The following is a 27,242-nucleotide window of genomic DNA, read 5'->3' on the forward strand; positions in this document are numbered from 1 at the left end:
ATCCAGTAATGGGAAACATATTACCTCTGACTGGGAGAAATTCAGACCCCCATGGAAAGAAGAGGGCAGCTCTTGCTGTGCCAAGACCTGGAGCTGCCAAGCCAGGTGCTGGCTCTGCAGCAGCTCAGGTCTGCAGCCATTTTAGCCCAAAAGCAAAGTTCCTGGAGGACAAGATAGAAAATATGCTCACCTGGAGCTGGGCTTCAACTTGCTGCACCTGCTTCTTGTGTTTGCAGGAAGGTCTGAATTCCCTCACTGATCCTCTCAATCCCTTGTTCTGTTGACACCATTAACAAGATCAAAGCTTCAGCTGCTTAACTGCTGTTGCTGCTTACATACAGCAAGATTAATCCTTATGTATTGTAGCTCACCTAGAAATAATTTAAAAAACGGGATATTCTCCTCTCTACTTACTGACTTTCACAACTAGATAATTCTTGTCAAAAGTAGATATTAACCCTAAACACATAGCAACTTTGCAGTACAGATCTCTGGCAAAAACCCTATGCAAAACATGTAAATATGTTAAATTATCCTCTTTTATTCCACAAAAGAATTTTCTTCTTTGTATTTTAACAGACTTGTTCCTCAAGAATTCCTTAGAAAACCTTCACTTCTGGTTTTCTGTTTTGTTTTTTTTAGTGTTTTAATTTCCTTCTTTTGTTCTTATTGCCTGAATTTGTATTGACCAAATAGAAGGAAAAATATAAAAGGCTGGAAAACAAACAATTACAATCTTGTTTTTCCTATGACTCAATTCTTTTCACTGATGTCAAAAAGGCCAACAACAACAAAGTAACACACTCCAGACATGTCCAAAAAGTGACCAATCTAATTCTCCTTGGAGACACTTAAGGAACATATAGCTAAAAACCTACCACACAACTCAGTATATGACACTGATTGCTTTTGCTATCTAACACTTATAATTATATTATTTTTTTATATCAGCTACCAGTAAGTTAAAAGTTTTCTGGACCTAGAAATAAACTGCTTTGATAAATTGTAACAAAATCTCTACAAATGAGGAAATTTTCTTTACTCAATTTTGTAATGCTTGTTTCAACTACATTTGTCTTGGACACTTAGAACATATTTAATTTATATAGAACAAATGATTTGTGGAATGGAAGTGGCAAAGTCTCCAAGTTTCTCTTACCTTCAGGAAGCAAATAGTGCATGAGGCTTAGGATGCTTTTACACATAGGAGGTTGCCACAAACAAGAGAGTTATTCATAATTACACTTCTCCAAAATCTGCAGGAACTCTATACAGATGTCCCAGTTCATTTTGCAAAACACTGACAAGTCCAAAATGCAAGTGAACAGTTTGCTAATGCCAGAGCCTTAATATTAACTGCTGATAACTCAGGAATTCCACATGCAATCATCCTCTGAAGTTACAGTTTTACTGTCCTTGTAGATAAGAATTTATTGGTTATCTGGCTGTACAAGAGGGCCTGTGGGAACTCTTTTGAAAAGTCTTCTGCAGCAAACAACTCACTCTGATAACATGAAGAATTTGATTGTTCCTTGGTTTTAAAGCAGTATTTTTCCCAGTGCTCATGAACAGTACTAAGGAAAAACAAGAAAAGTATTTAAGTGATATGAAGAGATGCAGGGCATCTGATTCAGCAGGAAGAAGCACTGGAAACCAGCTATTCACCAGGAAATCAAACATATGTAAACTCAATTCTAGCTGCTCAAGCCACCCTGTTCAGATGTCTTTCCACTTGCCTTGCCAGCCACAGTGATGAGTATGAGCACAGCACTTAAAACTAAATTGCTCAACATTTTCACTTCAGTCTCGTTTCGTGTAACCAGATGAAATAAATCCTCCTCCATCTCATGCAGGAATACTGAATGCTGACACATTTCCACAGTTCTCTACCCACACATTCTGGCATCTCAAGAATCAATTCAAGTTAATGAGTTTCATACAGTAATGAGAAAGCTGCAAATAAAATGAGACAAAATTGTGTTACAACAAAATGCGGAATTATGATATGAATAAAGCAGTCAATTAGAATGACAAATTCTGTGTGGTTTCAAATTAAATAATTTTAATGGAGTGCTGTAGGTTAGATACAGAAATACAGTTGCAGGCAGTCAAGAGCTTAGTTGCAAGTGTCCAGGATTTCTAGGCACTGCTACTAATATCTAAGTTTCTAAGAATGTCATTAACAAATAAAAGTTTGTATAAAGCTTCCTTGTTTAAATGAGGATAAAATTTTTCCAAAGTTCTTGTATCTTCATTTTTTTTAATTTTCAAGCTGTTTTACATCAGAACGTCTTTCAGGGTTTTTTTCCTACTAACATATTTAGAACAAAATTGGGAAGAATAACATGTGATGGCAATACAGTTGTTCCTCCTGACTGTGCTTACTGGCCAGGTGGGAAGTCTGAAATTTGTGCACATACAAATGCAGCACTTGGGATCCAGCCTTCTCACTGAGGCTGTATTTAGCTGTCAGTTTCTCCATGGACATTTTCCATGTGCACTTTGAGGTAGTCATTCCTTGTAAACTTCTTGTGGCAGAGCTGGCACTCGGCCATGGGGCGATTGGGGTTGTGAGTCAGCTTGTGGCGGATCAGCATCTTCTTCAGGCTGAAGGACAGGTCACAAACCTGAGGCAGTGAACACAAGACAAAGACATAGCAAGTATTAAAATCTCAAGCATGTGTAACACTCCTAAGGTTACATCACTGAGGCCACAGCCACACATACTTGCAGTACTTGATAAATGAGCTGGTCTTTGGAAGACAAATTCCTTCAGAGAGCACCTGAAATATTTTTATTCTGCCTAGAATCTTTTTATGCTGTATATTAGGGGTGCTACCACAGGCACAAGGATACTGTCTGTCTAAAAAAGACTCAATCTTCAAAACACCAGCACATTGAGGTGTCCTGGTAATATTGTGGTGCTTCGTTCAGGTTTTTTTTAAAGCTATTGTTCTATCTGGGATGCAGCAAAAACTGTGACAAAACATCATGAGCAAACATCAGTTCAAATGAAATATTCCCTTCCTGACCTCCAGAATGACACCTGCAGCTTCCAAAAGAATCAGTTGCAATTGCTCAGTTGCAAGGAGGGAGGAGTGAGAATGAACAGGTTCTGAAAACAGCAAGAAAGGTTAACTACTAATGTAAAGGAAACCTCATTGTTCCAGCCTTTCTTTGCCTGGCCAAGAAAATGGCAGACATCTGGTAAATGAAGGTGCAATTCCTTTGCATTATTATCTGGTGTGCTCCTCTCCTTCCTCCACTGTACTCCAAGCAGTCCAGTTCATTCTGCCACTGGAAGAGATGGACAGAGGAACGAGAGACTCTGCCCATACTAAAGCCATTCCTTTATAAAAACCCCTGTACTGAAGTTAAAATGAAAAACACAAAAGGTTAAAAGAACAAGTTCAGCAAAGACAAGTTTGAATTAAAAGTTAAGGCAAGACATCAACTCAACCAAAACTGTGCAGTTATACTGTCACACTCACCCTACTGTGCAAGGAAATATTCTAGCATAAATTTGACAGGGAAATGAAGAAATAAAGAAAAGGAAGCAGCTGCTGATTTGACAAATGAAATAGACAAGAGTCATATAGTTAAACAAGAATGAACATCCATAGGCTTGCACTCTTAAAATTCCATTTCATCTCTTTCATGCAGAAAAAAACTCAAGGAACCCAGGACAATCCCTCTGGAGAAAAACAAAGCTTTAAATTTATATTGGCACCCAACTACTGCAAATGCTGAATGATGACTGATTCCTTTTGAAACCACAACAAGAGCTGACTATCCAAGTAGATCATCTTGACCTCCAGCATATGGATTTTAGGCCAATTAAGGCTAAACCATTAAATGACCATAAAATGGCAATGGCCAGAGGCAAGTTTTGTACCCAAATTAATTTCTCCCCACATTGTGTGTGCTGCTGCACTAGAACATTTTTGACTTTATGACACGACATAATGCTGAGGACCTTCAGACAGCAGCTCTCCAGCCTTTCCCCAGCGAATAATCTCTGAATAAACCTCTTGGAGACCCGAGCAACAGCCACCCCTTGGTTACTGACAGTGAACCTCAATTGCAGCACCCACTGGTGCACTCTGAGCACTGCTTTTGCCAAAGCCAGGTTTGTTTCCCCTTCACAGAGCACACAAGGGGAACCCATTTATCTAATCACAGCCACAAATCCCAGTGTGTTGGAAGTGTCACACATTCTAAACACTCCATGTTTCCTGAGAGCCAGGAGGCCAATCAGGGATATACACACAACAAGATGTGTGTGTGCTCTGTGCATCTTATACACACCTCTTCATTTCTAAAATAAACAGCTTATTTTAGAACAGCCTCTAAGTACATTTCTTGCATATATTCTGCTCATGTGACCAATATAATGTGTCCTTCTGTTCCTCCAAGGCTCTAACACGTTGTGCTACCTTCCCTCTTCAAAAAAACACATGGAATGCACAGGATTATTAAAGGTATGGCACATCATGCGCTGTTCTTATGCAGAAAAGTTTTGAGGATTTTTTTAAAGAGTTTGATTTGTATATCAATTTTGTAAGCACGACTGATATTTTACAGATTTACAATCACTCTTCCTCATGTGCACTTGAGCTCTAATCAGTCTCTTCAAAGTGATCAAAGTTTTGGTCAGGTAGGGAGGATGGAAAGACTGACATTTGAAATAAAGTGTAAAGTCAACAAGAGGCAGAGTAGAAGCAAATACTGTATTGGAAAGAAACCAGGACAGGCAGTACTTGACCTTTCTGCCCCCCAAAAATAATCTATTGTCTCTGAGAAACTGAAGTTCAATTGGCTTTCCAAGAAAAAACAGGCTGGTCTGGAGAGGACAGACATCTAATTTTCTATGAAAAAGTGCATTTCTATTTCCATATTTCAGTCATTTTCAGTTTTCTAGGTGACATGTATTAGAATTATCATCTTGAAACGGGAATATTCAATTTCCACTAGGATCCGTGGGATGTGAGAACTCTGAGACATTAAGGTCTGAAAATGCTTTTGCTGACTGATAAGACACAGCAACAGACATAAATAAACTGTAGCACCTTCCTCAAACAGAGTACAAAGATTAATTTCACATGTAACTCAGTCCTGCACTGTAACAACTGTTTCATGTGCCTGAGAGAGAGTGAGACAGGAAGAGAAGACATGATTTTTATTTCTGACCCTGGAAAAGAAAATCTATTTAAAGCAAAAATATAGACTATATGAATTGGTATGTGGTATTCCAGAGATAACAACTTGTGGAAGTTGCCGTCATAAATTACCACTCAAGTCATTACTTGAAAAAATAATGAGAGCATCTAAAGCTATCTTGAGCAGAATAAAAAATTGTAGGTGAAAAACCAGGTAGTCCACAATAAATGTCCCCCATAGGGACGTTTTTCTGTAATTGTCCACCACTGCTTTTCCTGTAACTGCTACATAAACATCTGGAATCATGCAATGTGCAAGACAGCTCTGGAGGAATGGGCTGCTCTGGGGGACATTTACTGTGTCCCCAGCATGTGCAGAACAGGAGCCCAGGTGAAATAAGGAGAAATTACTGAAAGCATCAATTTGAACCCTCTACAAGTGTGCATTAAGCAACAGACCATGGTGGGCACCTGGGTGACTGGAGCATGCAGGAATGAACAGTGGAGGCAACTGCTGTTATGTCCAAATCCCAAAAGATCAACAGCCTCTGGCAGTGTGCAGCCAGCAAAAGGCTCCTTCTGAAGACTGATTTTGGTGAAATATGGTAGAAACTTGGAAGTACAAAAAATACCACCAGCAACTGAAGGTACACTCTGAAGAAATCTCAAGTGAAGGACTAGGACTAGACAAAGATTACAGCTGCTTCTAGAAATGCTATGGTTTGGGAAGCTCTACTTGATTCATGAGGAAAACTGAAGAAAAAGCTGAAACAGGGAAGTATGCTTTCATATAGCTCCTATTGCTAATTAAAGCAAGGAAAACTAATAAAATATAACCACCATACCAAGTCAGTCTGCAAAAGCACACTCTGAATCCAATAGCAGTGAATCTTGGATCCACAGTGTGGGAAAAACTGCATTTACACTGCAAGCTGGCCAAGAGCTGCTAAACAGTATAACAATCTGTAAGCTGAAAAAGTTATTGACAATGATTTAGAGTTAGAGAAATCCTCAAGGTACTATCCAGAGCCAGGCTGAGATTATCCCAAAAGAATACAGCAAATCTCCTAACTTGTAGACACCAGCAAAATATCTTAGTTGAACTTTTTCATGAAATTAATAGATTTTATTCTCAATGAAATGACATCAGATCATTCATTAAAAACCAGAACAGTTAACAGACCCTTGAAAGTTTCCTGCCAAGCTGTTATTCTAATTTTGCATCTAATTATCTAAATTTCTGAGCAAATTTACAGCTGCTCAGACTGAGCCATCTAGGATATAATTGAGAGCAGGCACTCCCCTGTGACTGCCTCATGAAGACTCAGTATCACAAAACAAAACACCTACACTCATTCTACACCCATTCTGATGCCTGCCTCTAAATCCTTGAGCAACAATTTCGGCATTTGATAGCTCTGGAAGACATTATTCCCCACAAGTTTCTGCACATTCAGCCTTCCCACCTACCTCCCAAAAGCTGAGAGATGTTGCATACAAGGGGGGCAGGCTGCATGAAGGGTACCTGACAGTGATCTCTCAACTGTCACAGGATATATTGCATTTCAGCCCTGAGAGCGTGCACAGCATCCCAGATTCCCTCACTGAGCAACAAGAGGCTGTGAGCAGATGTTCAAAGTATCAGACCAGATTTCACCAGAACCAGGCAATTCTGAATTCATATTTGTGTCATTCAACACCAGAAGCACTGAGATTCCATGTAATAAATTAAATCCCTTTTCCTACACAAGCTAATCTCCAACTATTAACCTGTCATACAATTCATACAGGAACCCAAGCAACATGAACTTGTGTAAATAGTAACATCCAAATTGCATTACTAATGGTGAAAATAACTCTTAGGGGATCCAAAACCATAAAATGAACGGGTGTGCATGGCTCTTGGCAAGCAAAGAGGGTACATGAAATTCCCTGAACGGCCTTGAATTCCTTGGGCAATCCAAGCCCACATGAAGCGTAACCATGCCACAAGCTCTAAGTGCAAGGCCACAATACCCCTGCAATTAAATCCTGAGGCTGAGAAGACAAAGGGAAAGGAGGAGAGGAACTCACATCACACTGGAAGGGCTTCTCCCCGGTGTGGGTCCTCATGTGCTCGTCCAGGCCTCGCTTCTGACTGAAAGCCTTGTTACACTCCGAGCACTGGTACGGCTTTTCCTGCGCGCAATGACAACAGCGAGTGAAAGTGAGTCAACACAGAGCCCAGGTCATTAAAGGAGTGGAATTCCATGCTGGATGGTGCAAGTTTTATTTTCTCTCCAAGGTATTACAGTCAGTGAAAACAACAGAAAACGACTTTCAAATGATTAAGTGAAAGCTGGGAAAGCTGTGGCCTGACAGTTTCCACTTCAGCACCCACTTATGAATTAATTATCCGTTCCAGTCTTTCAGACTCAGCCATTTGGGGAGCCTGCTTTTTGTCACGTGAAAGGTACAGAAACATACAATTCCAGTGTTCTTTCCTTTATCCCCCAAAAATGCTTAAAGCACACAGACAAGTAAGATTATCTACAGAAACGTTGAGTTTGTCTGGAGGTTTCCAAGCAGGGGAAGAGGATGTACAAGGAAAGCTTGTGGTAGCAGAAAAACTTACTTTGAAAAGTGGTGACAGAAGGTTAATCACATACTCATTGCAGAATCTCAAAAGAAGTGCAGATGGCAACCAAACCATCTGTATTTTTATTAGAACTATTGGTTAGCAGCTACTGTAAAACATGATGTTAGAACAGTTGCAATCTCACTGACCTGCAACAAATAATTAGAGATAAATAAGGAAACCCACTTATGTCAAGATTTTTTCTTTGCTGTTCTTCCTTCATATAGAAATTTTCAGAGGTGTAATTCCTCCTTGATTCCACTAAAGTTACAGAAAAACTGTATAGAAACCAACAATAAATCAAGTAAATGCAAGAATTAACATGATGGCAGTGCACATGGCCTCATGAAAATTTCCATGTTCTAGAGGCACCCTTATTTTTGCACCAACTAGACTTCCTTCACTCTTGTCCTACCTCTTTCTGTGGTCTCTAATTCTGTGCTGCTTAAGTTCTGAAGAAAGCTATTTTAAGAAAAGTAAATGCTTTTTACTAAATTAAATTGAAAGCAATGACTATAAATCAATAGGCCAAAAAAAGCAGCTACATCTATGAATTAACAAATAATAGGCAGTAATCAAGTTCTTTGGGGAGATGATGTGGGATCCAAGGATGAATGAGATGGAACAACTCAGGCATTAAAGCAACCAAGAGAATAAGCTGTCTGGTTATTGAAGTCCTACTCTCAGTCCCTGGGAACCATCAGGTCTCCATTTGCCATACACCTAACACAGTGCACAATCAATTACTGTTGGCCACGTCCCAGTCTCTCTCTTTAGGGCAGGTCCAGAGACCTCAGTGGGACAAAGATGGGGTTCTTTCATTTCGCAGTCTCCTCCCACCAAGTTTCCTAGAAAAAGCAGCGTTATTGCCATGATTCTTCAGTAGACAGCAAAACATAACATATTACCTAAAAAAGATCTGAATTGATCTGTGAAAAGAAAAAAAATATCATCTAGACCAAAAGGTTCATGTCACAGGGAGCTTTGCTGACTTGACTAAAGACTTCATAGAGCAGGGTCTGGGTTTTTAAGGGAAATGTACGAATAAGCCATGTGAAAAGCAGGTTTCTGCAACAACCCCTTAATTGGTTTTGCATTGTGGCTAACACAAACCACATTTCTGTGAGTTCTCCAAACGCAGCCTTTCTGTGTGGAGGCTGTTCCCCAGAAAGTGCAAAGTGAAGTATACGATGTGCACATCTTAAACACCTACAAAAGCATTCACTACTGCAAGCTGCCCCAGGTGGACTGGCTCCCTTTTTATTATCTTGGTCTTCAGCTATCTGAAAAATTGACTTGATAATGACCAGGTCAGTCATTCCAGTGCTAAATGCATTTCAGGATTCCAATTTGGACAAAGAGCCATTTTCAACTCTGGGAAGCTGGAGTCACAAACCTGGGCTCTATTATCTTCCCCCAGGTTATGTTTGGCTATTCTATATTTTATATTTGTATTATTCTCTGTGGCTAAAATGGTGTATCTAACACCCCCTTGACATTTGTATTGAAATTCACATCTATAGTGCATGAAATACATCCAAAGCTGTCTTTGATCTAATTTTAGATCCCTTCCATCTGTATATTCCACTGACTTCAGCAGACATGACTGATTCACACCAGCCTCCTCTCTCCTGAGTGAAGCTGCCCTCCATTCACATCTGTGTCTGTTTCAGGAAAACCAGTAGTGCTGTCTAGAGTAAAACTTGGCCCTCAGTTTATCTCCAGAGAAAAAGACTTTTTTTTGTTCTTGATTTTGAAGAAAACATCATCCTCACAGATCAATTTCTTCAAAACAAAACATTCAGTGCTTTCCTTTTTCTCTCTACTCCTTCTCTCCCCCTCATGTCAAATTTCCATTGCACAATGGCTGGAGAAAGCAACACTTGTAACATGGAAAAAGTGGTATTTGCTTGGCATAATCATCACTGCTTTAAACATGAGCAGACAAAAAAAAAATAAAAACCATGGCAACAGGTCTGAAAAAGCTAATGCCACCACCAAAGGACACAAGGGGCCAACACTGAGATAAGAAAAAAGCTGGACAAATTTAAAACATGAAGAGAAGGGAAAAGCCTGCTAACTATCAAGAAAACAGGAGCTCATTGGGAAGATGATCCAAATCTGACTTCAGAAGAGTTAGCAAGTGCTGGTACTATAAATCTGCCCTCTGCTGAAGAAGCATCTGCCAGGCCATGGCTGTGGTGGCAGCCAAGCTGAAGGGTTACACGTGGTTTCTTTTATTGACCACCTAAACGAGGAAGGGAGCAGGGAGAGCGAGAGAGACAGGACATGGCTGATACTGCAGTGATTTAATAGCTCAGTTTTAAGCATGCCAGGTATGAACAGAAATATGTAGATCAGGATTTACAATCTTCCTGCCTCTGAACAAGGAAAGGCCAAGCAGAGCCCAGTGGTCCTCTGGAAGCTGCTTTGCTGGAAGTCTGACACATGCTGACCTAAAAGCTCCCATCTCTGGTGGGTTTCACCATTAAAACTGAGAGAAATTAAACATTTTCAAAACCACATCAAATAAAACAGGGCCTGCAGTACACACTCCTGTGTCTGTGGATGGCTCAATCACAAATCACATCTTGAATGCTAAGCAAGTTGTGCTTTGCACTAGAAAGACCTCACTCAGAACATGACAAATCTCAAGGACATTTGGTGCACCTTCAACAGCTTGACACAAGGTGTGCACAGAGTGTCTTGCAAGCACAGCAGATGGAATTACTCAAATGCAGAATATCTGAATTGCTAGCTGCTGCTGCAGTTGCCTCTATGTCTCTTAAGAAATATAAGGACATTATGCACTAAGGTAGCACTCATGCTCTGTAAACCTGGTAATAATGGTTACACAGGTGAAACATGAATGACTTTGGTAGGAGTCTCTCCAACTTGCTTTCTAAATCTGAATTTAGAACTATTTCATCAGCTCAACAGTTACAGCAAGACAAACATAATCTAAATATTATTAGTACCAAATAAACATATCTCAAGATTAAACTAAGAGTTAAGAACACAACTACCAACTTGATGGGTCTGTATTTTCAACATGCTGAAAACTGAAGCTTGAGAGAAGTTCAGAGAAAAAAGGAAAAGCTTATCAGGTCTTGTATTACATGTAAATATTTACACTTGTGACATGAACGTGAAAACTGACAGACAGGAAAAATGGTGATCCTACAGGACACACACACACAAAAAAATCCTTTTCTTTCCATTATTCTACAACAAAGTCTTCCTCTGCTCACAGAAAAATCTTAAAACCATGAGGTACTGATACAGTAACAGTATCTGCTTTCAAAAGGCATTTTATGTGAATATTTTGAAAATATCAGTATTACTGTTACTAAATATCATTTATATGCTTGCATTATCGCCTGAACAGAGGATTAATAAAAAAAACTGTTTTGAAAAAACATCAGGCAAATGGAAAAACGTGGCCTAGAGTGAACAAACATGACCAGCCAGATAACATTAAAATACACCAGTCATGTCTGCAGCTACCAGGAGCTCATTACTCTCAAAGAGAAATCTGGAAATCCTTCAGCTTTGCCAACCTGAAAATGCAGGAAATCTGTTTACACTTAAAATCACAGATAGCCCAAGTTAATGGACTCCAGTTTTGTATCTAAGTGTGAAAAAAATTCAAGAACTAAAGAGATGCTCTCTTAGAACTAGAAAGTTTCTGCAGGTTACAGCAAGTGGCTGACCCAGAGACAGAGGCCTACTTAAATTACTGACATAACATTGACACTGGAAGACAAAGGGTGATGAGAATTTACAGCTCTACAGAAATAGAGCTTTGAAACTTATAATATTAAGCCTCAAATATAACTTTACAAGAACATGTTGAAAAGCAAAATCCTTTAAAAAAATATTTCCAACAATTAGAGCAGGCCAAAAAATTTTCCTGTTAAAACAACTGTGAAATAATTCTGGCAGATTTAAACAAAATGTGACTTTTATTTGAAATTACTAAATTTTTTTTAGAACAGGTCTCAATTAATTCAGTTTTAGGTGTATTTAAAAAATAATCTTTTTTGCAATAAAATTTATAATTAAAACCAAAGCATGAATCTTCTCTGAAATGCCTGGCAGAAAAAAAACCTGCATTTCTTAAAAAGATCCAGTATGTGCAATTCATTGTGCTTTACCATATCATGAACTTCCAATTTTCCATGACAGTCCTGCCTATTTGCTGCCCATAAACTGAAAAGTTCTCATTTCTTTGCAGTTTTTTGAATTGCTGAGGTAATTTCTGACCCTAGAATTTAGTGAAGGAGGGTTTATTTAATCAGCCTTAATGAAAATTCTATAGATGTTCACCTGCACCCGGAAAATAACAATATCAATATAGAAAAGTTACATTTTCACTCTATGAGGAAGGCATGATCATCAGTCAACATGACATTAAAAAGTGTAAAAATACAGGTGCGGTGGGATTCAAACCTTCCACATTCTATGTGCAAACACAGATTGCAGAAGCAAGGAAACCACAGCCCTGGCCAAGTCATCATCCTTGGGCAGATGGATGGGAACTCACTCCTATCTCACCAACAGGGAAATATAGATAAAATCCAAGATGGGAAAACCCCTCCAAATTAAGTCAACACATCACATTATTTCATTACTCACTGTCATGTGCCCAAAATTCTGTATTTAGTACACAAAGGAATCTTTTTTTGACAATAGCATTCTATGGTGCTTCTAAAACACACAACAATTTCTCAAACTTTAGCTTCAAATATTACCTGAGAAATACAGGAGAAGTAAAATTACGTCAATACTGCCCCTGCATTATTTCTCTTTTACTACTATTTTAATACTCCTTAGGTTAAAAAAGAAGGGGCAGTGTAAAGCCCCAAATGAGTGCCTTGGAAAGGCTGTTAAACTCAGGACCTCTTCTTCTTCAGGGAACAAAACACTGTCTGCAAGAGTCCTCTACAGGAGACAGCCTCACTTCCATAGTCACCATGATTTATCCCTATTCCCATGAAATCCATAAATAAAAGTCAAAATTATTTCAAGGCTGGTTAATTCCCACACATATTGTGGTTTAAACCTATTTAAATATTAATGTGTTTTAAAATAGTAGGCACTTATGCATGAAACAAAAATTATACACTGAAATGTCTGTAATTTTTAAATTACCTCAGAAATGTACCTCATTTAAGCACAGGCTGGCAGCTTCCACCCACTGGAACTCAGATTTTTAAAGCAGTTATAAAAATTAAATCTATCTGTTATATGTAAATATGAAATATTCAAATCAAGTCATGAAAAGCCATTTTCAAACAGCTTCAACTCTTTCTGTTTTCCATCACTGAATCCAACTGTAATAAAATCACCATTCACAGAAGTAATGAAAACATCAATTCAATATGACAACAACTCTGGGCACCTATCAATGGCCATATTTCCAAGCATTAGCAATTCTATTGCTACAACATAGAATAATTTTTCCACATATTTAAACTCAAACATTGCCACGTTAAGTCAGGCCCTGAATAAAGCCTTAGGAAAGAGCTGAAGTTTCCTGCAGTGTGAGGGTTGGAAATGTGCATGTAACTCCCTCAAAGCTGATATGGTCTGTAAACTCATTTCATCAACAACTTCAATAAGTTCCTCATTTATGTTTTCCTAGGCTGTTCTATTTCTCCTTAAGGGAAAAAAACCCCAAACCCATCAAACCATAAAGCAAACCCATTTACTTTCATAGAAACAAATCAGCACTCAGGTGACATTTTAATATCAGGTGGGTGGTGTTTTCTCCCCTGCCCTGGCCAGCAGGGGTTTGGCCTTACCTTCTCTGTTTACTCCAGAGCTGGAGCTGACACCTGTGGCCACCCAGGCTGTGCTCACTTGAGCAGCTGCCAGACCTTAATCAACTTTCTTCAATGATTTTTCCAGCAGCCTTCCCTGATCCCCAGCATCAGGTCTGGCATTTAAGCCCACTGGTAAAATACACTGAGATTTAATCTCTACTGTCTTTGGTGAATGCCACAGTATTACTTTTAAGCTACTTTTCACAAACTTTCTGGACAAAAGACCAGATTCTTTTTTTCAAGATATTTATAAATAAAAAAATTATCATTGCAGAAGGGTGCTATGATTGTGGTTATTTCCACATTGCTAGGCTCAGCTGATAGAAAAGTACTTTCAGTATTCATACATCTCGCTATTTACTTTCAACAATGATTTTGCATGCAAGAATGAATTTCAAATAAAATGCATGTGTAGGAAAAGGTAAAAAAAGAAAGAGCAAACAACCTTACACCATTTTTAAAAGTCAAAACATGTGATGACTGAAAAGAGAAATTTTAAGGGTGACTTCCTGGTTTTTCTAGTTCTCAGAACTGACAGAAGGACCCAAACCTTTGGCAAACACAGTGCATTTTTTATTTCCTAATCTTTAGTTCATCTTTGTTTAAACAGCCTAGGACCACAGAACAAGTCCTGGTGCATTACCATTGTGCTCAGGGGTCTCCAAGTCTTTCTGCACAGGTTTCTCTCTTCCCTGGAGAAGTCTTGACACTGTGCAGTTAGAACACATCTCCTTCAGAGTCAGGATTCAGATCACGAGCCCTCACGTCAGCAAAGACACACCTGAACAGCTCAGCAGCTCTTTGCTCTGCTCAAGGGGGGTTGGTTTGGTTCTTGCACTCTGAATTCCTGACAAGCATCCATCTACTACTAAGATTAAATAAATCTTCACTTTCTTGCCAAGACACAAATGCTGTCCTTCCCCATTTACCTCTCAGTATTGTCGCTCTCACATTTCCTTTCCTTCCCTTTCCAATTCCCTTCACCACTCTGTTCTTCCACATCAGCTAAAAGACATATTTATTCCCTTGTACCTGCACTAATATTAGTACAAGCTATTTACAAATACCTTGTACTAATATTTACTCACAGAACAATAAAACAATAGCTTATTATCCTCCATGGATAATGTTCTGCAGAACAGACTCTGGCATAACTCCTTTTCCTGGCTTAAAAATCCATGGAAGCCAGTAATAAACATTGTTTTTATTAATAATTTCAAACCATTTTTTTTCCTCCTCCTTTGATTTTTTAGCTGTCCAGTTCTACTTAAATACTAAATAAGGTGAACTGGGAGAAAGAGGGGAAGTTGGGACATTCAAGATTATAGCAACAGACTTCAATTTAGAAATTACTATTAATGTAAATGTTATCAGTACTGATTGTTGTTACTTCAAAGTAAAAAAAAAAAAAAATTTCCATGGAGATAAATGAACATGTAATGGCAATCCAATATGAATGAGCCTCACTGTCAAGTTTTGGGATAGGAGCAGCATCACCACAAAAAGAAGCAAAACCTAATCAGGTCTAAAAAACCATGTTTGGCCTGCACATTTTAATCCTACAGCATAGCTGTGGGGATGACCAGCAGTCCTCTTAGCACCTTCACACACAAAAATAAAAAACCTGAAATGTGACCTTTGAAATGTAGATGATCACTACATCTCAAGTATATGGAAACACTTAGATTACATTTGGGGTGCACTGAGTTCTCTGTACCTCTAAGGATGGTGTTTGGCCTCCATGGTACAGTAGAGCATTTCCTGAGACATTTTAAAACACATTTTATTATGTCTAAAGCCTGTTTAATTACAGTGCCTACATATATTAAAAAGAAATATCCACTCCCTAAAATTTATTTTCCTAACTCCTCCCTTTCCTATCAGCTACAAAATGCTTAGAAGAAAACATCACTTGGTGTAAATCACTGTAGACTCTAAAAGCTTAATAATATTATTTTTCCTCTATTTTTCTTCTACAGAGGCTGGGGAGTGTTTGTTGTTTTTGCTCAAACTGTATGAAAAATCAGGAAAAAAAGTTGGATTTGGCACCGTTTCAGAGCTTGTTTAGCCCTCAGTCATGCAGAACTTAGATGGGTCATGAAATTTCTCCTGGTGCAAACACAGTTAAGAGGGGACAGTAACAACAGAAAAGAATTTATAGCACTTCTTAAAGTGATTTAACAGCTGGAAAAAAAGGAGAAACAACTAACAACATGAAACTAGCCTGTTCCAAAGGAACTACCAAGAGTATTGCACAAACTACTCATTACTTGTATAGTTTGGGGTACAAAAGCAACAACTTGATCAGGAGCTCAGAGTTAATATGCTCAAGACCCACATATAACAGTAGAAATTTAAACAGTTTTTAATTTTACTTCTTTAGAAAGCAATTCTGTGTGCCCACTTGCATATGGAGACTACTAAGTTAAATGTCACCCTTCCTATTTCCCAGTAGATGCAGAATTTTCTTGGTCTGGACTCAAGGCTTCACTGATGTCTATGAGCTCTAACAGCTCCCAGTTAAATAAAGCTATATAAAAATTGTCATCAGTTAATAAAGTACAGCCTCTAGAAAAGCTCACAATGACTGGAATGGATATTGAAATTCCAGTCACAGTGAAGCCTTTACAGAGCTGTTTACTCAATAAACAACATTAATTTATATCTATAAATAACCATGGGTTAAAGGAAGAGGTTAGTACAACTATTATTTCAACGTAAAAGAAATTAAACACAGAAAAAAGAGAAGGTAATGGAGTTCTAATTAGAATTTGCAAGTTAATGACTTGAATCTTTGCCTCTTATTTTGATAGGCACAAAACACCTTGGTTGGCAGAGCCTAATCTCTACACAAACAGCAATTAATGACTTTTCAGCACAGGAGTCCCAGACAATCCTCAAGCAAGCATAAAACCTCCCCCTTGCGTGGGACTTACCCTGGTGTGGGTGCGAATGTGCATCTTCAAGCCATCGTTCTTGCTGAAAGCTTTGTCACAGTAGGGACACTGGTAAGGACGCTCACCTGAGGGCAAGAGAAGCATCAGGACCCAGACACGTGCCCTCAGAGGATGAAGGCCTTGCAGCACAGCTCTTTGTCAAACTGAACTGCTTTTCTCTTCAAAGAGCAGATTTAAACTTTAGAAAAATTAAAAATAATCCTGCCTGAGTGGGATGGAGTGCTGGATCAAAATATTCCTCTTGGCTGACTGATTTTGCACTACAATATATGAATACACACAGACAGCCTTGGGGGAAGTAAAACCAAAAAGAAAACACCTAATGCCCTTGCTCAAACCACATTCTACAGTGATTTACACGTGGTCACTTTTATGGTTAGGCATTAACTGCTCCCAAATATTTTTTCTATTTCACATCTGGTCATCATTAGAGGCCTCTGGGTGTCAGAATCCCAATGGAATATAAAATCCACTCTTTTATAATGCTGGATCTGTGTTAGAAGCCGGTTAATCAAAAGTTTCTGCAATATCTGTGTCCCAATTTATGACTGAAGTAGAAGCAGAACAATGTTAGCATCTCCCTTGCAGCATCCCATATCTGAAAGGTATTTGTTTAATGCTCCATTACACCGGTGTCATTTGGCATCCATTTTCCCAAACTCACATTAGTGTAATGTGGATACTGAGCTGTTCAGAGACAAACAGCAAAGAGTTTCTGAGCACCATCATTTGGAAGAAATGTACTTGAATTTTTAACTCTTCAGGCAATGCTCCAGTATCTGAGTGTACTGCCTCCTGTTCCTGTGTACAACACTTTAAAAGCAAAGATCAGGCTGTTTCCATTACAAAACACAGTACAAAAAATGATAGAAAATTTTCTGTTAACAAAATGGATTTTGTTCTACACAACCATAATGCTGGAGGTGTCTTTTCAAATAAAGGTTTGTCACAACTTAAGCAAAGCCTGTTTTATAGAAGTCGATGCACAGCTCTCTGCTCACAAAGATATTTCTGCATGCATAGATTTAACACAGACCAAATATCAAGCACTTATTAACACTCACACTCAATCTTCTAAAATAGGCAAGCAAGATTAACTCCATTTCACAGTTTAAAAAAACCCAAACCAGACTATTTCTCTGATAGACCAAAAATATTGACAAAGAGGCACTGCTGGACATGAAATCTCTATTTTCACACACTGTGCAGAGATTCAAGGGCACCGGAGGTGAGATGATTATTTAGAGAAGAGGATGGCCACCCTCCCCTTATTTTGTAGAAAACTTATTTTGTTCTTTTGTCTTTTTCTTCTGTATAGGGAACTGTGAATGTCAGAAGCACAAGACTGGCCAGTGAGGCACTTGTAAACACAAATATTCTTCTCTCGAGTTCTGCTATCTCTCAGAAAGCTCAACTGTGTGAATTGGGGTTCTTTTTAGGACGATGACAACCTCTGTGTTAGAGCTGTATTTTCACTGAGCAGTTTGATATATGATCCTCTCTCTCCTGACCCTCGATGCCTTTAATTCATGCCCCCGAAATTCAAATACTCCAACAGTTGTCAGTACTCAAATGTTGAATTAATTCAGCTGACATTTTTATGTCTGGGGGCTTTTGAATGGAGAATTTAAAGCTTTCAGCAGTTTGTAAGCAGATGAGCGATGACAGGTAGGAGTTGTACCCTCCTCCCCCACCCTCATGTCTCTTTAAAGAGAAAGTCTTTTCCCTTCAAAGGATGGGCTTGAGTTTGTCTGAAACAGATGAACAGCGTCCCTCTGAAATCAACCACGGGCACCATGGTGCTTGATGAGCAAAGTCTCAGGAGCTTTCAGCAGATGCCAGCAGAGGGCAACAATGACTCCACATCACCTGACAAAGTCACACCTGAACAAGTCGGGTTTGGAGCTGCTGTTAAAAATTGTCCACTGTCAAAAATCTCCACTGCTCCAAAAATCGAGTTTACTGCCTAACACAGACTGCCAGCTCTGACTTGACATTCCAACTAGGAACCGTCTTGTTTTTCTAAATTATGCACTTGTGTCAAAAATTTCCAGTAAAACTACTTAAAAAATGTTCCTAAGTAATTTTACTGTTGCTCTTACTTTTTGTTATTTTCTTTCACCTTTGGAGCTTGCATGCTTAGAATTTATTCAAGTTCCCTGGTGCTGACACAGGCATCTACCCTGAGCATAAACATCTTTTAAACTTGTAACTTATCTGCTACCTCAGTTTTGTAGGATTTTACAAAATTAACAATGGACCATTAAAATACATCTGTGTTAGCAACAACCAAGTTTCTTAGTATAAATTTCTTACTAACTGCTCTCTGCAAAGGGCCTCTGTTGTCTGTCTCAGAAGTGAATAAACTGCCCTCTGAAAAACAATCTTTTTTGCTATTTACTGTCTCAGGAGCCCAGGTAACTAACTTACATTAAATATCTGATCTTGTGGACAGCAGATCTGGCAAGATTATTACAACTCTACATATTACCTTCTCTATCTCTGGTAAAAAATAACTTCCTTCCTTGTTTCTGAGCCAGCCTAGGCAAACTTATTCATGCTACCAGTCAGTTTCTCATCAGAATGATTCCACATTCAAGGAGATTACTGGGATGCAGGTGTTCCCCAAAGAAGTCTTACACACACTGTCCCACTCTAAGTCCTGTAAGATCAACAGGAACAGTTTAACTTCTTCTTATCCTGTTTAAGCAGATGGAATAAGATGGCAACAAAAGAAAAGACAGATTTGAGAAAATGAATGCTAGAAATATTCCTCCCACATGTGAGGGCTTGCTCAAGTGCAGCATTTCATAGGAAACTACTGCCAGTGTCCACAAAGGAGAGGGGTTTGTGCTTGCACAAAGTTTAGAATTGTCACTGAGACAAACTGGAGAGCAAGGGCCATGTGATACAAGCTGCTGGGAAAATGACATTGTCCATCAGGGCTCTCACATCCATCTACAGCCAGACAAGGACTACCAAAACCCCATTATAAACACTGCAGTTATAAACTTCAGGTTGTGCATTAAAATTGTGGAGATTTCCAGATGCAAAACTCCTCTGATCAGAAAATGAATGGATCTCTACCAAAGAGTTACTAAGAACAGCAAATGAAATAGCTGGCAAGCCATGAACCTCTATTTCTCTTGTTAACAAGGAGTTAGTAAGAACTGAAGTGAAAGAAAGATCTCCCCTAGATAAACTACAATTTCTTGGATTTGCTGCTAGAAGAACATTTATGAGATTTGTGGTAACACCAGATTAAGAGGGGGTGCACTTTAGGTGAAGTCAATGCCAATTAACAACTATGCCATTTGCACTCTGCATTTTTCTATAAACACATTTTTATATATAGTTATATGCATAAAACACAGAAGTATTTTTATGTTTGGGTGTTTTTAAAATCTGTTTCCTAAACAAAGCTATTGCTTTTATTAAAATAACAGAACAGTGAAGCAAGTCAAATGTAACAAATGTTAAGTCCACCCCTGAGTTACAGCTGACTGTCATGTCCCTGTTGTTCCAGAACAAACTGCGCAACACATTAATGGCACTTCTGTACAAATAACCCCAAATAAATAATCCTGGGATAAATTGCAGTGGATTTAGCATAATTCAAAGTCTAGACATTCTACTTCCAGATTTTGTATGAACAAAAAAATCAGAGCTTTTAACATAATAAAAATAAATTTAACCTTAATACAAGGATTATGAAAAACAATTCCATGATTGAAAAACATATGGGATTTTGATCTGAAACCACATCATGACAGAATGGACATATTTTTTCTCCTCTCCATCTCTAGCTTGAGATCACAATACCTAGTGGACCTTAATGTAGCTTAAGAAGTTAAATACCAGATTCTGCCATTCTGGTTGGACTCAGGACAGCTTCCCATGAGACATCTGCAATCTGAGGTGCTCTAAGGCAGCATTTACACTGAGTTTAGCACACAGATCTCCCAAACTCAGACACAAAACAATTAAGAAGCAAATCTATGTATACATTAGTTTTTGAAGACTTCAAGATTTCAGTGGCTAGAACTAGACATTTAATAAGGACTTTGAGACAGTTAATCAAACTGGTCATATGCATTGCTATCTTCATCCTGTATTTTGCATTCCCTGGAGTCAGCTGAGCCACAAAAATAAAGCTGGTTCTCAACTTAGGTGGAAACCTGATTAGAACTACCAATGTTACTGATTACTTCAGAACAATGACCTCAAATAAGATTAAGCAAATATGTACTTGACAGGTGAGAAATGCATTCCCATCCAATGAAAAAAATGAAAAAGGAAACATCCAACTGAGAAATAGCCCTAATCTGAAGAGCCCAGCAAACCAAAGAAACAGTCTCACTGCTCTTTCAAACCATACCCAGGCATTGATTTTATTTCATCTGTGAAATTTGCAATCCTGTTTACTGTCCCTGTTCCCCTGCAGCTTGCTTAGACACCCAAATATACACAAATACAATTCTCAGGTATTCATGTTAGCCTTCAAGCAGGATTCCCTGGCTTGCTGTCTTTACTGGAACTCCATTGCTCAGTTAAGGAATGAAGAATTTGAATTACGCAGTGAAATTATCAAGGTGGGGTTTTTTATACACTTTTTAATACATCTCTGCTCAGTTGGGGTATTCAGCATCAATGATTTTGGTCAGCACTCAAGAACATCAGAAGAGCTACAAAAAACTGCACTGAACATGAGATCATGTGCAGCATATGCAGCCTCAAGGAACTCCTCTGTTCAGTTTTCTTTATAAAAATGAATAAATATAATTACAGCAATGTGGTCCCTCAGACTGTTCCACAGACCATTTCCTATATTCTAGATATAGCTCCCTTTCAGATGGTGAACTACTAATTTTTTGGGACTAGAAGATTGTTTCTTAAATAAAAATTGTTTTGTTTTTCTGTATAAATATATATATGTGTGCATTATTTCAAAATATCAGCTTTCAGAACAGTTATAGCAAACTCAAGCCTGGGGTAGGGGAGAGGGTTAGAAGGGAGCCTCTGCCATTGCCCAACTGCAGTGGAATGAGCAGAGTTCACCTGGGGAGGAATTTGGAGGCCATCTGGATCACACATTTAACACTCCTTACCAGATGATCCACAGGGCAGCCCAGAATGGGAATTTCAGGGGGGCTTTTTTAGTCAGAGATAATCTGGGGCGATGACAGCATTCAACAGCAAGTAAGGATGGGCAAAAGGTTAACGGATGTAACAAAATTATAATCTGTGACATCTGCTTCAGAACACTGCTCAGAGAGGGCACCTGACAGCTTCACACATTCATCCTCAGCTGCTCTTGCCCTTAAACAGTGTTCCCATTCAATTAACAACTTTGTGTCCTTAACTGAACATGATTCAGTTAATGCACTATGCAAATATGCACACACAAACAGAAATAAACCTAAAATACACAGATCTGAGTTTCTCCCACGTGGAAGGGGACTTCATTAGGAATCAAAATTAAATTAAACAGGAATTCAGTGAACCCAGTGATTCCATCAGAACTTCAATGAGAAAATGTCAGGAAACCATTCATGGAGGAAATGGAGGAAAGGAAAGGAGGAAAGATTAAAAATTCACAAGTCAAGAAAATGTTCTGTACATTTCCCCACTTCGGTGTTGCAGTCCCGTGAGAAAACCAACACCTCTTTGAAATAATGAAGTTCCTCTCATGTAGAGGTGGCAATTTTCTACATCCTGAGTAGCATCTTCAAAAGCATTTAATACCCTGCATCTCTCAGGCATTTCTGTCATTTTGACCAGGGATTCCAGGGAGGGAAAAGAACGGAAGAGTAATCAAGAAGCCTGGCCAACTGCAACAGTGAGCTGATTTCCTTATGACATCTGGACTAGTCTTGATCCGGCCTAGACAATAAAAAGTGATTTGGCCTGTGCAAAATCTGGCCTGCCTCTTTTTTAGCCACTAAACACTCAAAATTTAGCACTTGAGAAGGTACAGAAGTCCCCACACAGGAACAGCTCTCTCATGCCAAGAGCTAAGTAACTTTGTGATCTGCAAGATAAAATCTTGAGGACCTCAGCTGAGACAAGACCCAGAAACACCAAAAGCACAGGTAATTTTATACTCATCATGGGCCAGATAAGGAAAGGGATAGGTCTGACTGCTCTGAGAACAGTCCTTTGCTCTGAGAAACACTCCTCAGGTATGGGGCAATTAGAGACATTTCTTACTTTATTTTAACCAACATTCAAATCTGGCAGACTCTGAAGACAAGAGATGAAATGCCTCTGTTTTTTCAGCTGGTTTGTTTCCTCACTGATGATGAATAACTCTGTCTATTTGTGAATGCTTTCTAACCAAACTCCAACACTCATTTTCCAGGCACCAGGGAGAACTAGAATTGGTTTCATGTAAATCAACAACGTGCATTTCCCATCCACTAAAACAGTCACATATTTAATAAGAAAAAACCTCAAATCCTATTCTATCGAAGTAAGGATATTCTAAATATATTCTTATTTATCTAAGAAATATTTTTTCCTATTAGTTATCTTTTTCCAAGTATTTATTCATGCTTTAATTTTTGAGGTATAGAAGTAGTATTTTCACAGCTGAGGTGGTTTGTCTTCTGCAAAGTTTAGGGTTTACTCAAAGAATTCAGATTATTTCTAGTTAAGACCAGTAAAATGTTTGCCCTATGTGGTCCACCAAAATTATCATGATATAATTGAGATTTTGGCTATTTGCCAATGAATAGGCTAAATGAATCATAAAGACTACTAAAAATCCCTACAAAATAAAAAGACTATCTGAAATCATGCAGTAAAGCATGAACTACCATTATTACTTACTTACAGCCTCTCATCAGTTCAACACTGGTATCAAGCTTTTAAGTAACCTTAAGTAAGAAATAAAAACCAGACACAACTTTAAAGAACAAACCAGTTCCATTCTTTGCAGCTATCAGTGGAATGAAACAATCTGATTTCTCCATGAACGGAAAATGTAACATCTATTACTTCAGTGAACCCAATGGTCAACTAAGTCTTTTAAAGAACAGTATTAATCCATCAGTAACTCATTTGATCTAAAGAGGTTTCATTCAAATCATCTACCCCTCCAAAGAACATTTCCTCTTTCATGGGTACAGACAACAAGAAGCTGACAGCTGCATGAAACTTTACAGGTATTTTTAAAGATTTAGCTGTTGTCTGGAGATGAAGAAGACAATGATGTATAAACTGAAAGGTTTAGAAATGCAGAACCTTACCTCTGAGGCCTTCTGCAAGTTCCTTTTTAAACTGGGTAGATAAAAGAGGGATCATTTATAAGTTATTAACAGAAAGAACCTATCTGTAGACATTTGCAAGCTGTCCACTGACTAGATACAGATACATTCTTTCACATACTTCATTGGCATATGAGAGGAAGTTCCTTCAAGCTTGCCTTTTATCTTTTTTCCCATGTTAGAAAATATAAATTACTTGTAAGGTAATTTAGCAGAAGATCTGCAGGAATGAGGATCCTGGCTGTACATTATTATGTACATGAACAAACAGTTGCTTGTTTAGCTACTAAACCTTTGGTGATATATGTTACACCATAATAAATAAAATTCATCCTGTACTTGAATTCATTACTTCCTGCAACTACTTTGAAGTCTTCTGTGTTCAGAGATGACTGAACTACTGTTAAAAACCAAAGATCTTTATTATTACGACTCCACTACTAATATTTTACTTGCCCAGGAATTTTGTCTTAGAAGTGCAACATTTGAACTTAGACATTTATGTAGTTGGGACTAGGTAGGATTGTAAATACACTCAAAAGCTTAGTTAAGTTGTAGAAATGGGACTACAAGGGCAAAATCAGGTGCATAACATCAGGCTCTCAGTGCAGGAGACATTTCAAGAAGGCAATCAGCATCTCAAGTTATATATCTTTGAAAGCTTATAAAACAATCTCTTACATAAATTGAAAAATATTGTGTTAGCACAAAGGATAAAGAAGTCTGTGGTCCAAATGCTTTTTGCTGTTTTAATGTAATCTCTCAGTATTATCTTTTACTCATGCACATGGAAGTCAATTTTCAAAGAACCTTCTCAAGTCATGCTTAAAAAACCAACCTGCTTTTTGCACCTAGCAGAGCATGTAACATGTAAGAAAGACACACTAAGTCATGGCTTTCAAATGAAATAGAACTGAAAAACTCATCTTTTCAGAGAACATTTAGGACAGATTAAGTTATCTTACTGGCTTAGTATCAGGAGTTGGACTAACTGTGATGGTAAAACCAAAATAAGGTTATATTTTAACCTATATTTACACATCATTTTCTGGAAGACATTTATGGCCATTAGTTGTTCCTCATCAGTCTTTAAGTATCAGTAGGGAAAGAAAGGACAGAATTACAGTTAAGTCTCTTAATTCTCCTAGCTCTAAAAGAAATTTACCTGCAAATATAAACCACTTCAGAACAACTTTCACTGCTGCACAGCGTGATGTGCTACACCCCAAGGATGGAAGGGATTAGGACACAACTAATTAGGAAGGCAACAGTATAAACAGCAGACAGATAAAATGTGTGTGTTTTTATACCCAAATCACACAGGCACACACAAATCCACACACACACCCCACAGCAATTAACACCTTTAAACAGATATGCACAAGGCAACTGAGAAGCTGCACAAACTGCAGCCAGAAACTGCTAACACTGGAAGTTGCTTAAAACTTCAGGGAAGCAATTAACCTCCCAGCCCTCAGGTTTCCAGCCCACAGAGCAGACCATAAGATTTCTTTTACAATTTATGAACAAGCCAAGGAATTTATATCACAGTCAAAGGATTCTTTTGCTGAATTAACCCCAGCTCCCTGTGACCCTAAGAAGTCATAAACCAACAGGATACAGGAGAGGGAGAATGTGCTCTAGTGTTTCAGCTGACCTGCAGAGCGCTGTCTGTGTCATGCCAAGGCTGAAACTCAGATGATGAATTACAGAGCAACACTCCAGGTTCAGAGGCAAAGATCACCCCCTTCCCTCTGTACATGCACATGCAGACATGTTCACTCACCCCAAACCAGCTCAGTTGCTGCAAAAGGCAAGTGCTGTTTGGGCTCATTTACAGAGTCTTACTCTAACACAGAAGAGGGAAGAAAATTGCTTATCCAGGAAGCGTGCATGTCTGTGTGGAACAACATTTAAGAGCACATGATGCATATTAAATAAAAGACAAAACCCCACTGAGCTTCTCTTTCTGTATATGGATTATTAAGCATATAAAAAAATACCATTCCAAAGCAGAACCAGAGAGGTACCCTAGAACCTCAGCTTTTGTAAAGAGTAACTTCATAGACATAAGGAGGAGAAAAAGTGATGTACAACGCTCCTTAAAATAGCCTCTACCTGAATTTGTTTTGTAAACACAGAACAAAACCTCTCACACAAAGTAGACAATTAAACAAAGTCTAGCTGAGCACAGAAAGATAATGGGATAATACAAATGTCTGGACACAGGCCTCAAACCTCATCACCTGTAACCACTAAGACAAAAGGTCTCAGCAATGTTTACATTTATGGTGGACTGCTTAGTTGCACCAAAAGCTCAAGGCTTATTCAGAAGGATGAATCATCTCCTGAAAACAGACAGTGGCTGCTTAGAATGAAAAGTGATACTTTCAAGTCTGACCCAAGAGAAAAAGGATGGCATGGTTTTCAAATTATCAATTCAAATGCAAAGAATTTAACAGACACCAATACCAATCACTGCAACATTTAGAAACCAAACACTCATCTCTGAATAAATTAAGTTCATGGCTCCTCTATTCGATGAACGGAAGATTTCTTACTGCTCAGAAATTCCCTGAAAAGTTATCAAGAACTTTCACAGTGTAGGGAACTTAAGAGTGCTCAACTTTTTTTTGCCCTGCTTGCAGATGACCTGGATTTCCTTCAGTAGGTCCCCTTACGTTCTTTGGGAGTGATGCAAGGTATTCCTCAGAAAGCCATGTTCCCTCAGGCTCACTGAGCACTGGACAACAATTTCCTCTCGTGATCAGTGTCCTTGTGTTATGACCAAGAACAACATGGCTGAAGCCTTCAGGTACAGCACCAAACAAAACCATCTCTCCAGATTTGCAACAAGAATCCAACTACAGCATTTTCTCACTCAACCCTACATTAGGAATTTTGCGATGTAATAAAAATATTCTTTATAAACCTACAGTCATAACTTAGGAGCAACCTCCAAAACTGTAACTGACACTGGACTAGCAGCAAGACTGGAAGAGGAACAAATCAGAGTTTGTCTCTAATGTCATTATAAATGAATTTAGCACAGCATTTTTCCTGTAGTAGTAACTGTACAATGACTGCTTCTAGCTTCTCAGGTAAAAAAAAAAAGAGGCCTTGAAAGTTTCCCACCAGCACCATTATTCATTCATAAATTGTTTCCACATTCCATATTGCTCTAATTCCAACCTGTATCATCTCCTGGCAAGGCAGTTTCTCCCCCTGCACCTAATTTACAAAGGTACTAGAAATCTTCCATGCCTTTCTGCTTGAACTAAGTTCAAAATGTCACAGCCTCCTATAACACAGGTTACAGATTTTGCAGGGCTCTATACTCAGGGTTAGAGGTCCCTGGTGTGTGGTTTCACAAAACTCACTGTTGTCATTACATTGCAAGGGTTCCATATTGC

At 38.6% G+C, this 27,242-nt stretch overlaps 1 protein-coding gene across 2 annotated transcripts in view; it reads right to left on the reverse strand.

Annotated features, from left to right (window-relative positions):
* Window positions 1–2,081: 2,081 nt before the first annotated feature.
* The window catches only part of PRDM5 (PR/SET domain 5), a 58,797-nt gene continuing 33,636 nt past the window's right edge, over window positions 2,082–27,242 (reverse strand). For both annotated transcript variants that reach the window (XM_054633761.2, XM_077176582.1), the window contains 3 exons: window positions 16,541–16,626; window positions 7,233–7,337; window positions 2,082–2,627 (listed from right to left, as the gene is read on the reverse strand). In XM_054633761.2, the coding sequence (XP_054489736.1) occupies window positions 2,463–2,627; window positions 7,233–7,337; window positions 16,541–16,626 (356 nt within the window). In that variant the 3' untranslated portion in view covers window positions 2,082–2,462. The remainder of the gene's footprint in view (window positions 2,628–7,232; window positions 7,338–16,540; window positions 16,627–27,242) is intronic.

This window comes from Agelaius phoeniceus, chromosome 4 (genome assembly GCF_051311805.1).
Source record: "Agelaius phoeniceus isolate bAgePho1 chromosome 4, bAgePho1.hap1, whole genome shotgun sequence".
NCBI lineage: Eukaryota > Metazoa > Chordata > Aves > Passeriformes > Icteridae > Agelaius > Agelaius phoeniceus.